At 57.4% G+C, this 12,035-nt stretch overlaps 1 protein-coding gene across 6 annotated transcripts in view; it reads left to right on the top strand.

Moving 5' to 3' along the window:
- Window positions 1-6,178, top strand: part of SCUBE3 (signal peptide, CUB domain and EGF like domain containing 3) — a 35,645-nt gene extending 29,467 nt beyond the window's left edge. For 2 of the 6 annotated variants that reach the window (XM_057404305.1, XM_057404326.1), the window contains 13 exons: window positions 563-685; window positions 1,198-1,314; window positions 1,647-1,739; window positions 1,825-1,941; window positions 2,014-2,175; window positions 2,525-2,728; window positions 2,818-2,979; window positions 3,253-3,420; window positions 3,513-3,674; window positions 3,900-4,097; window positions 5,063-5,215; window positions 5,397-5,476; window positions 5,624-6,178. In XM_057404305.1, the coding sequence (XP_057260288.1) occupies window positions 563-685; window positions 1,198-1,314; window positions 1,647-1,739; window positions 1,825-1,941; window positions 2,014-2,175; window positions 2,525-2,728; window positions 2,818-2,979; window positions 3,253-3,420; window positions 3,513-3,674; window positions 3,900-4,097; window positions 5,063-5,215; window positions 5,397-5,476; window positions 5,624-5,773 (1,889 nt within the window). In that variant the 3' untranslated portion in view covers window positions 5,774-6,178. Of the gene's footprint in view, window positions 1-562; window positions 686-1,179; window positions 1,315-1,646; window positions 1,740-1,824; window positions 1,942-2,013; window positions 2,176-2,524; window positions 2,729-2,817; window positions 2,980-3,252; window positions 3,421-3,512; window positions 3,675-3,899; window positions 4,102-5,062; window positions 5,216-5,396; window positions 5,478-5,623 lie in introns of those variants that run through there. The other 4 variants (XM_057404296.1, XM_057404320.1, XM_057404314.1 and 1 more) reach the window with 3 other exon arrangements.
- Window positions 6,179-12,035: the final 5,857 nt, after the last annotated feature.

Here is a 12,035-nt window from a genome sequence, read left to right as displayed (position 1 = left end):
GCACGAGGATGAGTGCTGTGGTGCTGCCCAGCCAGGGAGGATGGGCAGCCTGCCTCGTGCTGCTGAAATGTGGAGCCAGAGGGAGCCAGCGCAGTCACCGGGGTGCTCTTGGTGCGAACCCCATGGTGCTGGCTCCCACTGACACTCCCACCAGCAGGCAGTTAGGTAGGAAGGTGAGTCTGGGGAACAAGCTCCATCCCTCCACTTCTGCCTCTGCTTCGTGCCAGACCTGGATGATTGACCCCTCATTTCGGGCAGGAACAGAGAGTCTCTGCCATGGGGAGAGGGGCCAGGGCTGCCAAGTAGCTGCCTTTTGAATTTGGCTGCGAAGTGCTTCCATGTCAGCACTGTCTGGTGCCCCACAGCTCCCCAGCCCACCGTGGGACCAGGATGGGCTCTGCCTGGGTGGGCTGCACCCCTCAGTACCTTGGGTGCATGTGCCCCATGGGCATGGGTCCTTGCATCTCTCTGAAATCACAGGCCTGGGGCAATGCAGTGATTCAGTGTCAGAGCTGGGGGCCCCGTTGCTCCTCGCCCATCACTTGTCCCTTCCTCCCTGCAGATGTTGACGAATGCAGCATCAACCGGGGGGGCTGCAAATTTGGCTGCATCAACACACCTGGCAGCTACCAGTGTACCTGTCCTGCTGGCTGCAAGCTGCACTGGAACAAGAAGGACTGTACTGGTATGTCAGGGCAGGGCACACCGCGACTGGGGATCCCCAGCCACCACACAGGGCTGTTGGGATCAGGTTTTAGGGTGGGGGGGATCATGGGGGTTGGGGGATGTCCTGGCAGGGGGATGCTCCAGAGTGGGCTGCTTTTGGCTGGGTCTCACCTGGATCTGGATGGGAAGGCGTTGGCCGTGCTCCCTCTGTCCTTGGTCATCTCATTGCTTTTATGATCATGCCTGGGGCTGGCCATGAGCTTTTGCACCAGTAAATGTTCCACAAGGAGCTGTTTCCATGGCCCTGGCCATGCCCTGGTACCCGACTGTCCCCATCCTTGGGCGCAGGCTGCTCTGGCCCCCCTCCCATTGAAATCCCACAGTCACATCTCACATTTCCAAGGAGGGTGTGGGGGGGTTGAGTGAGTCCCCCCATGGCTTGGGAGGGTGCAGGAGCCCCTTGCCTGTCCCGGGGCTGTGCCAGCCACGGGTGTCCCCGCTTGTCATCACCAGCCGGCGCGTGTCCCTCAGAGCTGGTCAAATGCCTGCCAGGTTCGGTGCCACCACGGGCCACTCTGACCTGCAACAAGACGGGCAAGAAGGACAGTTGTGCCCTCACCTGCACCTCCAAGGCCCGCTTCCTGCCAGGTACCGGCACCGGTGTCACTGCCAGCATGGGCAGGGGGGTTCCCAGTTCTCTGCATGGCCCAAGCTTTGGGGGGAGAAGTGTCTGCATGGCCAGGGTGCAAAATCCCAAGCAGTAGCCAAGGAAAGAGAGAGGGGCTGGTTGCTTTGGGGGACTCATTGCTGAGCACAGAGCTACGTACGGGATGGGTCCCTGGTGCAGGATCCCCATGGAGGGGTTCTGGGCATTGTCCCAACATGGCACAGCCATGGTTCCCTGCATCACCCCAGCAGAGCATCACGGGGACCGTGCAGCCACTCCAGCATCCCCTGACTCCTGTTCCTCCTTCCCGCAGAGTCCGACAGCAGCTACACAGTGAGCTGTGGGACCCCCGTCCTGCGGCAGGGTGGACAGCAGAGACCCACCAACAGCAGCCAGCAGTGCCTCGGTGAGGGGGCTCCCAGGGTGCCCATGGCCCCCACCCGCTGGGCTGCCCCGCACCGGGGTGGTTGAGCACCCACCTTTTCTTTTAGAGACTGTCGCTGCGCCAATCAAGCAGAAGGCTTCCTTCAAGATCAAGGATGCCAAGTGCCACCTGCATCCACGGGCCAAGGGCAAGCAGGATGAGGCCGGGAAGGCTGGGGCACAAGGTGAGGTGTGGTGGCAGGGGGATGGTGGGGCTGTTGGAGGGACACGGTGCTGAGCTGTCCCCCCGCATGCAGTTGGGTCGGCACCTTGCTCCGACTGCCAGGTTGCCTTTGTCAACCTCAAGTGTGACTCATCCAAGAAGGGGAAGGGACGCCGGGCTCGCAACTCCTCCAACAAGGAGGTGACGCGCATCACGTTGGAGTTCGAGGCCGAGATCAAGCCAGAGGAGATCACAGGTGAGCATGGGGCTGGCTTGGCACATCTTGGGTGCAGGCAGGGGTGGTGGGACCAGAGGGATGGTGCTGGGACCAGGGTGTGATGGTGGTGGCACCAAGGGGATGATGGTGGGACCAGGGTGACACTGGTAGGACCAGGGGATGGTGGTGGGACCGGGGGGACAGTGCCATCCACACACAGTAACAAGAGGCAGATCGTTCCTCATCCAGGTTGGGATGTGTTGGGCAGCACTTGCAGATGAGTATTTAGGAGATGGTTTTGATCCTGGTGGTTTTCCCCTCTCCATCCCTCCCTTCTTGCTGTGTCCTTGTTTCCCCCTGCACCCCCATTCCCCCCCTGCTCCCCCAGCCAGCTGCAACCTGCACTGCCTGCGACAGAGGGTGGAGAAAAAGCTGAAATCAGCCATCAAAGCCCTGAAGAAATCCATCAACCAGGAGCGGTTCCTGCTCCGCTTCGCCGGGATGGAGTACGAGGTGGCGCAGAAGCTGAGCGTGGCCCCGGAGCGGCAGGAGAGCTGCGGGCCAGGCCAGCACCGCCTGGCTGGCAAGTGTGGTAAGGAGCATCAGGGGGTGCCTGAGCTGTGTCCCCCCGCTGGGGACATCCTCCCTGCCACATCACTGACGTCCCCCCCCCGCTCTCAGTTAGCTGCTCGCAGGGAACGTATTACCATGGCCAGACGGAGCAGTGTGTCCCCTGTCCCCCCGGCACCTACCAGGAGAAGGAAGGGCAGCTCTCCTGCGACTTGTGTCCCCGTGGGGATGCCTTTGGACCAGTGGGAGCCACCAACATCACCGGCTGCACGGGTAAGGGGGGCATGGAGAGGGGCTGGGAGGCACACTGGGGGCTGCAACCTCAGCCATCAGCCCCCATCCAGAAGGAGGGAAAGCTCTGAGCATCCCCAGGACCCACAGGAGCTGTTTTGGGCATTTATCATTAGGAGGAGAGCTCAGGAAGGGCAGCACTCGCTCTGGATATATTGATACTGCCAAGGCTGGGTGGGGAGAGGAGCAAGGGCATGGGGCAGGGGAGCCCTGGGCATGTGGGATGCCAGGACTGAGGGGTACTTGTGCCCACAGGTCAGTGTCCCCCTGGCCAGCACTCGGCCGATGGCTTCAAGCCCTGCCAGCCGTGTCCCCGGGGGTCCTACCAGCCTGAGGTGGGGCGGGCGCTCTGCTTCCCCTGCGGTGGGGGCCTGACCACACGCCACGAGGGAGCCCTCTCCTTCCAGGACTGCGACACCAAGGGTAGGTGCCAGCCGGTCCCCAGGGATGGGGGGCACCCAATGGGGCTGTGCCAGTGGCTGATGCAGCCCCTTTGCTCTCTGCCCCCCTCCCAGTCCAGTGCTCCCCTGGGCACTACTACAACACGAGCGTCCACCGCTGCATCCGCTGCGCCGTGGGCACCTACCAGCCCGACTTTCGGCAGAACTACTGCATCTCCTGTCCTGGCAACACCACCACTGACTTCGACGGCTCCACCTCCGTGTCCCAGTGCAAAAGTAGGCAAGCTGGGGTGCCACGGCATGGTGGGAACTGGGGCCTTTCCTCCGAAGTACTTAAAAATCCCTTAAAATAGTGTTTGGGGTCAGTTGTGTGCTGTATGCGTGCAGAGAGGCGTGGGAGGGATGCGTGGAGCACTGCTAGGAGAGCACTCGAGAAACCCAGCCCCATTCCAGTGTCCATGCCGCTGGTTCCCAGTTGAAGCAGCTCTCCATACCTTGCAGACCGGCAGTGTGGGGGGGAGCTGGGAGAATACACGGGCTACATCGAGTCCCCCAACTACCCGGGGAATTACCCTGCCAACGTCGAGTGCACTTGGAACATCAACCCCCCCCCCAAGCGCAAGATCCTCATCGTGGTGCCCGAGATCTTCCTCCCCTCCGAGGACGAGTGCGGCGACGTCTTGGTCATGCGGAAAAACTGTAGGTAACCGAGCGCGCCGCGGTGCTCACGGGAGGAGCCGGGGGGGGAAAGGCTGGGATTTGGCGGAGGTGCCTTGGGCAAAGGGGAAAGCCACAGCCCTCGGCGGCAGGAGGGGGGCTTGGGAACTGGGTGAGCAGCGGACTCGGCATCAACTCATAGAACCATGGAGCGGTTTGGGTTGAAGGGACCTTGAAGCTCCTCCAGCTCCAACCCCTGCCACGGGCAGGGACCCCTTCCATAGAGCAGCTTGCTCCAAGCCCCTGTGTCCAACCTGGCCTTGAACACTGCCAGGGATGGGGCAGCCACAGCTTCTCTGGGCACCCTGTGCCAGCGCCTCAGCACCCTCACAGGGAAGAGCTTCTGCCTTAGATCCAACCTGAACTTCCCCTGTTTCAGCCTGAACCCATCACCCCTTGTCCTATCACTGCAGTCCCTGATGAAGAGTCCCTCTCCAGCAGCCTTGTAGCCCCCTTCAGACACTGGAAGCTGCTCTGAGGTCTCCACGCAGCTTCTCTTCTCCAGGCATCACCATGCTTCCTTCCTCTTTTAAAATAGAATCACAGAATGGTTTGGGTTGGAAAGGGCCCTAAGATTCCAACCAGTTCCAGATCCAGTTCCAACCCCCTACCATAGGCAGGGACACCTCACACTAGACTATTTTGCCAAGACAGTCTTTCTGGATCAGGGAGGTGCTCATGGGCTAAGTGTGGGCTGGGTTGCACACCCAGGTCCCAGCACTCCTTTTGAGGGGTAAAAACACCCATTTGGAGCTTTCCAGAGCAAGGAAGGAAAAACAACATCCCTGGTATGTAACATGAGGGTTGGGGGGTGCTCAGTCTCACCGAATATGGACAGTCCCCACATCTGTTGCCCCCCTTTGCCTTGAGCATTTAAGGACAGTGAGGCTGGGGGTAGTTCTGCTGATGTAGTTCAGCATCATGTGTTCCCCTGTCATTCCCTGCAGCCTCCCCGTCCTCCATCACCACCTACGAGACGTGCCAGACCTACGAGAGGCCCATCGCCTTCACCGCCCGCTCTCGGAAGCTCTGGATCAACTTCAAAACCAGTGAAGCCAACAGTGCCCGGGGCTTCCAGATCCCCTACGTCACCTACGATGGTGAGCACAGGGTGCAGGGGGACACCATCCCGGTGTGCTGGTGCCCCCCTGCCAGGTTGGGTACCCAGGTCACCCCCAGTTCACAGGTATCTGGGGGGGAGCAGGCTCAGGGATGGTGACCAGAGGTTTGGGGCCAAGTGACAGCTCGTGCCCTGATGGTGTATTCTGGGGGGTGTTGCAGAGGACTACGAGCAGCTGGTGGAGGACATCGTGCGGGATGGTAGGCTCTACGCCTCCGAAAACCACCAGGAGATCCTCAAGGTGAGTGTATCCTCTCTGCCCGGGGCTCTGGAGGATGCTCCATGCAGGATCATCCTTCTGTGCTCCTGGCTTTGTTTTGGAGCTGCCATGGGGGAACACAGGGTGGGAACACAGGGTGACCTTCCCTCTGTCTTGCCTTCCCCACAGGACAAGAAGCTCATCAAAGCTTTCTTCGACGTGCTGGCACATCCCCAGAACTACTTCAAGTACACGGAGAAACACAAGGAGATGCTGCCCCGCTCCTTCATCAAGCTCCTCCGCTCCAAAGTCTCCAGCTTCCTCCGGCCTTATAAATAGCCCCCTGCACCCCTGCAGCCCCTGGGCTGCCCTGCAGCCAAGGAAACACTCTTCTCCCTTCCTTCTCCTTTCCGATTTTCTCCTTCCTCCGCTCGGCTCCAGCAGGACCAACACCTCTCACCCTGCAGATGCCCCACGAGTTCTCCACCGCTCCCCACAGAGCCATGTCCCCAACCAGGGGAGGATGCTCCTGTCTCATCCAGCCACCGGTGAAGCCACTTCTCTCTTTGGAAGCAGGTTCTTTGTTGTAGGGAACCGAAGCACCAGTCCCGTCATCATCCTCTGTCCTCCCTTTGGTTTCCTTTACGCCAGGTCTGTCCTTGTTCCCTGGTGCCACCAGCAGCCTGGGACATCAGAGGGGTCATCACGCTTCCATCCCACAGGGCTGGCGCCGGCTGCAGCTCCACCAAGCCCTTTAGCAGAGGAGCACAGGAAGGTAACGGTGTGTTTACGGCAGCACCCGGGGCAGGGGGATCGGCATCACTTTGCAGAGGTCGGGGGAGATGAATTTACAGAAGCTTTACTGGAGTGAAAAGAAGAGGTAAAGGGGAGCTCAGCAATGGCAGCCGTGGTGCTGCAGGGGCCGTCGCGCTGGCGCTGGGAGGGAAGCGCAGCCAAGCCACGTTCCCGGAGAACAATGTCTGGCTGCACGGGAGAAAACAGGGAGCAAAGGAGGAGGACTTTGAGCCGGGTTAGGTTTTTGTTCCCCCCCACCCGAGACACTTGTGCCAAAAACCCAGACTTTCTTACAAGCTCTGCCAAAGAGTAACTCGGAAAAAGCAAGCTTTGTGAAGAGCAGGAGTACGTTTGTGCACTAGGATCTCCTCCTTTCTACCTTTTTCATATGTATTAAGTGCAATCATTTGAGTCTTCTTTATATTATTTAGAGGGAAGCTGTGTTTTTTTCTACTAGAAACGACGATATTTATACCTGAGGAATGAGAATGTGCGTTTGTAACCCAAACCAAACATCCACCCGAAGCAAACCCAGCCCTGGGCTGCTGCTCACTGGTGGGATGGTGGTTTTGGGCCTAGAAACCTTTTCTGCCATGTTTGTCCCTGATAAAACCCCCAGGTCAGGGGGAAGCTGGTGCCACACTGCTCGGCATGAGATGGGGTTTGAGGTATCTGGATCCATCGATGGAGGAGGTGGGGTTGCTTTTGGGCTGAGCCTCTGTGGTTTGTGGGTTTTTCAAGCCCTGTCGTAAGGAGGACGCAAAACTTGGCCCCAAAACCTGGAGCCAGGGGAGGCAGGGGCAGGTCCTGAGGCCAGGGCTGAGGTCACAGTGGACGAGAGGGGAGCTGCCCCTCTGCTCAGTCCCAAAATCTCTGCCAGGTGTGGTGGTCCCTGCAGGAAGAACCATCCCGCCTAGCTCTGGGAAGCTTTGTGCTTCCAAGTCCCTTCACGTGCTTGTGGTTCCAGCCATCCAACATGCTTACTGCACTGGGATGCTGCAGGAGCCCTTCTCCGGGGCACGTGGTGCAGATCCCATAGGAAACCCATCCTGCCACCCTGCTTTCATTGCCACTTGCATTCCCCTTTGGCTGGGGACCAAGTCCCACTTTTGGGCTTGTCCCCCTGGCATCTTCACATGGCCACACAGGACCCAGGGGACCAGCGAACACTGCCACCGATCATCCATCCTCTTCCTCCCCAAACCTTCCTCCCTTTCCATCCTTGGCTGTCACCTCCCCTCGCCTTCATCCCCATCTTCATCCTCTCAAAGACCTGGAGCTAAATGCGGTCAACTTGCCTACAGCTTTCCTGTTGACAGGTCCCGTCCTTGTCCCTGCTTGTGTCCCCCTGTCACTTTGACCACAGCTGGGATGAGCCCTGCTCTTAATGAACCAGGTATTGCTCCACATGTGCCACCCGCTCTGTCCTTGCCGAAATCCAGAGGCAGCTGCTCTCCCGTGTTTCCCTTCCTCAGTCCCTGCTGCTCCAAGAGCTCCTCCTGGTCTCTATGAGGGGCTGCAGCCTGGCAAAGGGGCTGAGGTTTGTCCCTACGATGCTGCGGCTGGAATAGTCTGTCCTGATCAATCCCAGCTGCGCATCTCCCCCTCCTGCCGCCCAGCTCCCAGCACGTTTGGAAGCTCGACATCTGCGGCCTGAGCTGTTTGTCACTTGGTTGGTGTCTGGAAGCAGCTGCTTTGATGCACAAAAGCTGTTGTAGGGATTTGGAGGGGGGGTTATTGCTCTGGGGCAGGGGCAGTGGAGCGGTGGCTGTTGGAAGAGTCCTTCCTATTTGGAACAGTAAAACTAAAACCAACTCGGGGACGATGAACTCGCTGTGATGGCCCCAGTGTGAGGTAGCCACGCACTGGAGCTTAGGGATTCATTGTGACTGATCAGCAGGGTCACTGTCAGCCTGACCCGGTGGGGACTGGGCCTCCCAGAGCCTCGGGGTAGCCAGGCTGTCACCGTTGTCACTGCACCAACCACCTCTAACTCGGTTTTGGAAGGGTGAGATGGGCAGCATCTGTAATGGCCAAAGGCACCTGGTGACATCTCCTCCTCCTTTCCCACATATCCCTAATACCCCCCCACCAAAGAGTCCATGGGGCCACCAGAAGCACCCCTCTGCAGCACAGCCCCTCTCCTCACCCATTAGCAGGGCTCAGAAAGGGTTTGAAAGGCTGAAAACTGCGTCACCAGCCACCTCTGGGCTGTGTTGAATGTCTCGATGTGGTGAGCACACGGGAGGGTTGTTGGGTTCTTAGTTTTCATGTTGGAATATTTATATCTGCCTTTTGCAGCGGGCCATGACTTACCATCTCCAGCAGACATGATTAAAGTGATGAGACAGATGTAGTTCATGAAGTTATTTGCACTTGATTGAAAGAAAAGAAAATGTATCTGAACTTTGTAAAGAGAAATGTTTGCATTTTGTATTGTCTTTTTTTAATTATTAAATGGAATTTCTTGGTGTTGTGTTGATCTTTCAAAAAAAAAAGAACTGGCTCCAACACTTATTTTAAAGGTTTCTAACAGCAGGATCCAAAGCTGTTTTCATTGTTTTTCTCCCTCAGATGCTAAGACAAGCCCTTTCCAAGGGCATAAGGGTTTTTTTTTTCCCTAGAAGCTTAAATCCTGCACACTTCCATAAGCTCAACAGTCATTACCCAATGTAATTATTTATATACATTAACTAGCTGCAGTACAACTCATTTTTAGCCCAGAACATGGGAACTGGGCACAGACCAGCTCAGAGGGAAGCAAAGGGGATGAAAGACCCTCGTGACCTGGGCCCCAGCACCCTCTGCTGCCCCCGGTCCCATGGGGCAGCTGAAAACACCCATCAAGGCCTCAAGAGCTGCTGCTGGGAGAGATCCCACAGCCCCAGTCAGTGCTGGTGGAGGCACAGCAGAAGCCTCTCAATGCAAACACAGCCCAGGCCTGGCCTGCAGCAGGGACAATCCAGGCGGTCCTTAGAGAAGAGAGGAACCCTCCTGCCTCAGCTGGTGCGTGAGCCCCCGGGGGTGCCCCATTAGATGTGTTCACAGCTCGTGGTGATGTGACAGTTGGAGGGCAAAGTGGTCATGAAACGATTGAATCTTCAGTCCTTGGAGAAGCCAGAGGTCAGCAAAGCCTTCACCTCCTGCGGGGCTGCCTTTGGCCTGTTAAGGATGCTGGTTCCAGAATTCCTTGAAGAACATTACTGAAGAACAAAGCGGTCCAGGAAGGCCGGATGCTCCTCAAGGTGCAGGAGCAGGTGGTACCCCTGTGCTGAAAACTGGTGAGGAAAACCAGCCTGGCTGAACAGGGAGAAGCCTGGAGAAGAGAAGCTGCATGGAGACCTCAGAGCAGCTTCCAGTGTCTGAAGGGGGCTACAAGGATGCTGGGGCATCAGGGACTGCAGTGATAGGACAAGGGGTGATGGGTTCAGACTGAAACAGGGCAAGTTCAGGTTGGATCTAAGGCAGAAGCTCTTCCCTGTGAGGGTGCTGAGGTGCTGGCACAGGGTGCCCAGAGAAGCTGTGGCTGCCCCATCCCTGGCAGTGCTCAAGGGCAGGCTGGACACAGGAGCTTGGAGAAAGCTGCTCTATGGAAGGGGTCCCTGCCTGTGGCAGGGGCTGGAGCTGGAGGAGCTTTAAGGTACTTTCCAAACTAAACTGTTCCATGATTCTATGATATTGCTTGAACTCAGGAATAAAAGGAGTTTATCACCTATGGAAAAAAGGGATTGTTGCCCCATGAGGAGTACAAAGGATGTTGTTATGTAGGGAGAAAGTTAGAAAGGTGAAGGAACATATGGAGCTAAGTCTGACCACAGCCATAAAAGAGAATAAATGCTCTTACAAATATATTAGCGATAACAGGAAGGCCAAGGAGAACCTCCATCCTCTGCTGGATACCGGGGGAAACCTAGGGACTGGGGATAAGGAAAAGGCTGACGTAGTTCATGCCGCCTTTGCCTCAGTCTTTAGGAGTCACACCAGCAGCCATGCTGAGGGTCCTCGGTTCCCTGAGCTGGATGGCAGAGATGGGAGCTGACCGAAGTCCTCATAATTCAGGAAGAAATGGTTAGAGACCTCCTGCTTCACTTGGATGTACACAAGTCTATGGGGCTGGGTGGGTTTCACCCAAGAGTGCAGAAGAAGCTGGCAGAGGAGGTTGCTAAGCCACTGTCCTGCATCTATCAGCACCCCCGGTCCAGGGGGCAGGTCCCAGAGGATTGGAAGTTGGCCAGAAGGGCAACTCCACAAAAAGGGTAGGAAGGAACCCTGGAAACTACAGCTTCAGTGGCGGGGGGAGGTCACGGAGGAGATCATCTGAGATCACAAAGCACATGTGAGAAAGCGGGGGATCAGGCTCAGGCAGCATGGTTTTGTGAAGGGCAGGGCCTGCCTGACCAACCCGATCTCTTCCTACAGGTGACCCCTGGTCGGTGAGGGAAAGGCTGTGGACATTGTTCGGACTTCAGTAAAGCACTGGACTGTCTCCCACAGTGCTCTGGGGACATTGGCTGCTCATGGCCTGGATAGGAGGATTCTTTCCTTGGCTGGAAACTGGCTGGGCAGCTGAGTCCAGAGAGTGGTGGTAAATGGTGTCCCTCAAGGCTCAGTGTTAAGGTTAGTGTTGTTTAATATCCTCATTGATGAGGGGCCTGAGGGCACCCTCCATCAGTTTGCAGATGACACTAAGTTGGATGGGAGCATTGATCTGCTGGAGGGCAGGAGGCTCTACAGAGGGATCTGGGCAGGCTGGATCCATGGGCTGTGGCCAATGGGATGAGGCTCAAAAGGGGCAAGTGCCAGGTTCTGCACCTGGGCCACAACAACCCCTTGCAATGCTCCAGGCCTGGGGAAGAGCGGCTGGAAAGGGAGCTGGGGGTGCTGAGTGATGGAGCTGAACATGAGCAGCTTGTGCCCAGGCAGCCAGGAAGCCCCCAGCATCCTGGCCTGTACCAGCACCAGCGCGGCAGCAGGGACAGGGCAGGGATTGTGCCCTGTGCTGGGCACTGGTGAGGCCGCACCTCGAATCCTGTGTTCAGCTCTGGGCCCCTCACTACAAGAGAGACATTGAGGGGCTGGAGAGGGGCCAGAGAAGGGCAGCGGAGCTGGTGCAGGGCCTGGAGCACAAGTGTGATGGGGAAGGGCTGAGGGACCTGGGGGGTTCAGGCTGGAGAAGAGAAGGCTCAGGGGGACCTGATGGCTGCCTACAAGTGCCTGAGAGGAGGATGGAGCCAGGAGGGGCTGGGCTCTGCTCCCAAGGAACAAGGGATGGGACAAGAGGAAACGGCCTCAAGCTGCCCCAGGGCAGGTTTAGATGGAGCTGAGGAACAATTCCTGCCCCAGAGGGTGCTCAGGCATTGGAACAGGCTGCCCAGGGCAGGGCTGCAGTCATCATCCCTGTAAGCGTTCACACATCATGGAGACAAGGCCTCAGTGCCATGGGTTAGGGGTGGCCATAGCACTTCTGAGGCACAGGATTCTTATGGCTTCAGGTAACTCCTGCACAAGGGAAAGATCTCCAGCAATGGCAAGCTGGGGGCTCAAAGGGTTACAGTGACTGCTTAGCACCATGCATCTTCAGCTGTGGGTAACCACCTGTTTTGCTTGCTCAGCATGCAAGCAGAGCTGCTCCCCCTCCCTGCCCTGCTCTGAACACATGATGAGGTTACTTCCCTCAAAAGCTCCAACAGCCTCATATTCTGCTCCAATTCATACCCATCAGCTCAACAGCACTGGAGAACTCTCGTGCTACATGGAAGCAAACAGCTCTTCGGCAAACCCTTCCCAACCAGTTTCAGAGGAACAC

The sequence above is a fragment of the Pezoporus wallicus genome, unplaced genomic scaffold (assembly GCF_028554395.1).
Source record: "Pezoporus wallicus isolate ANWC-B61680 ecotype Strahan unplaced genomic scaffold, APGP_CSIRO_Pwel_v1 contig_5863, whole genome shotgun sequence".
NCBI classification, from domain to species: Eukaryota; Metazoa; Chordata; class Aves; order Psittaciformes; family Psittacidae; genus Pezoporus; species Pezoporus wallicus.
The sequence above is the reverse complement of the archived record's forward strand: the minus strand, read 5'-3'. Positions and strand labels throughout refer to the sequence as shown.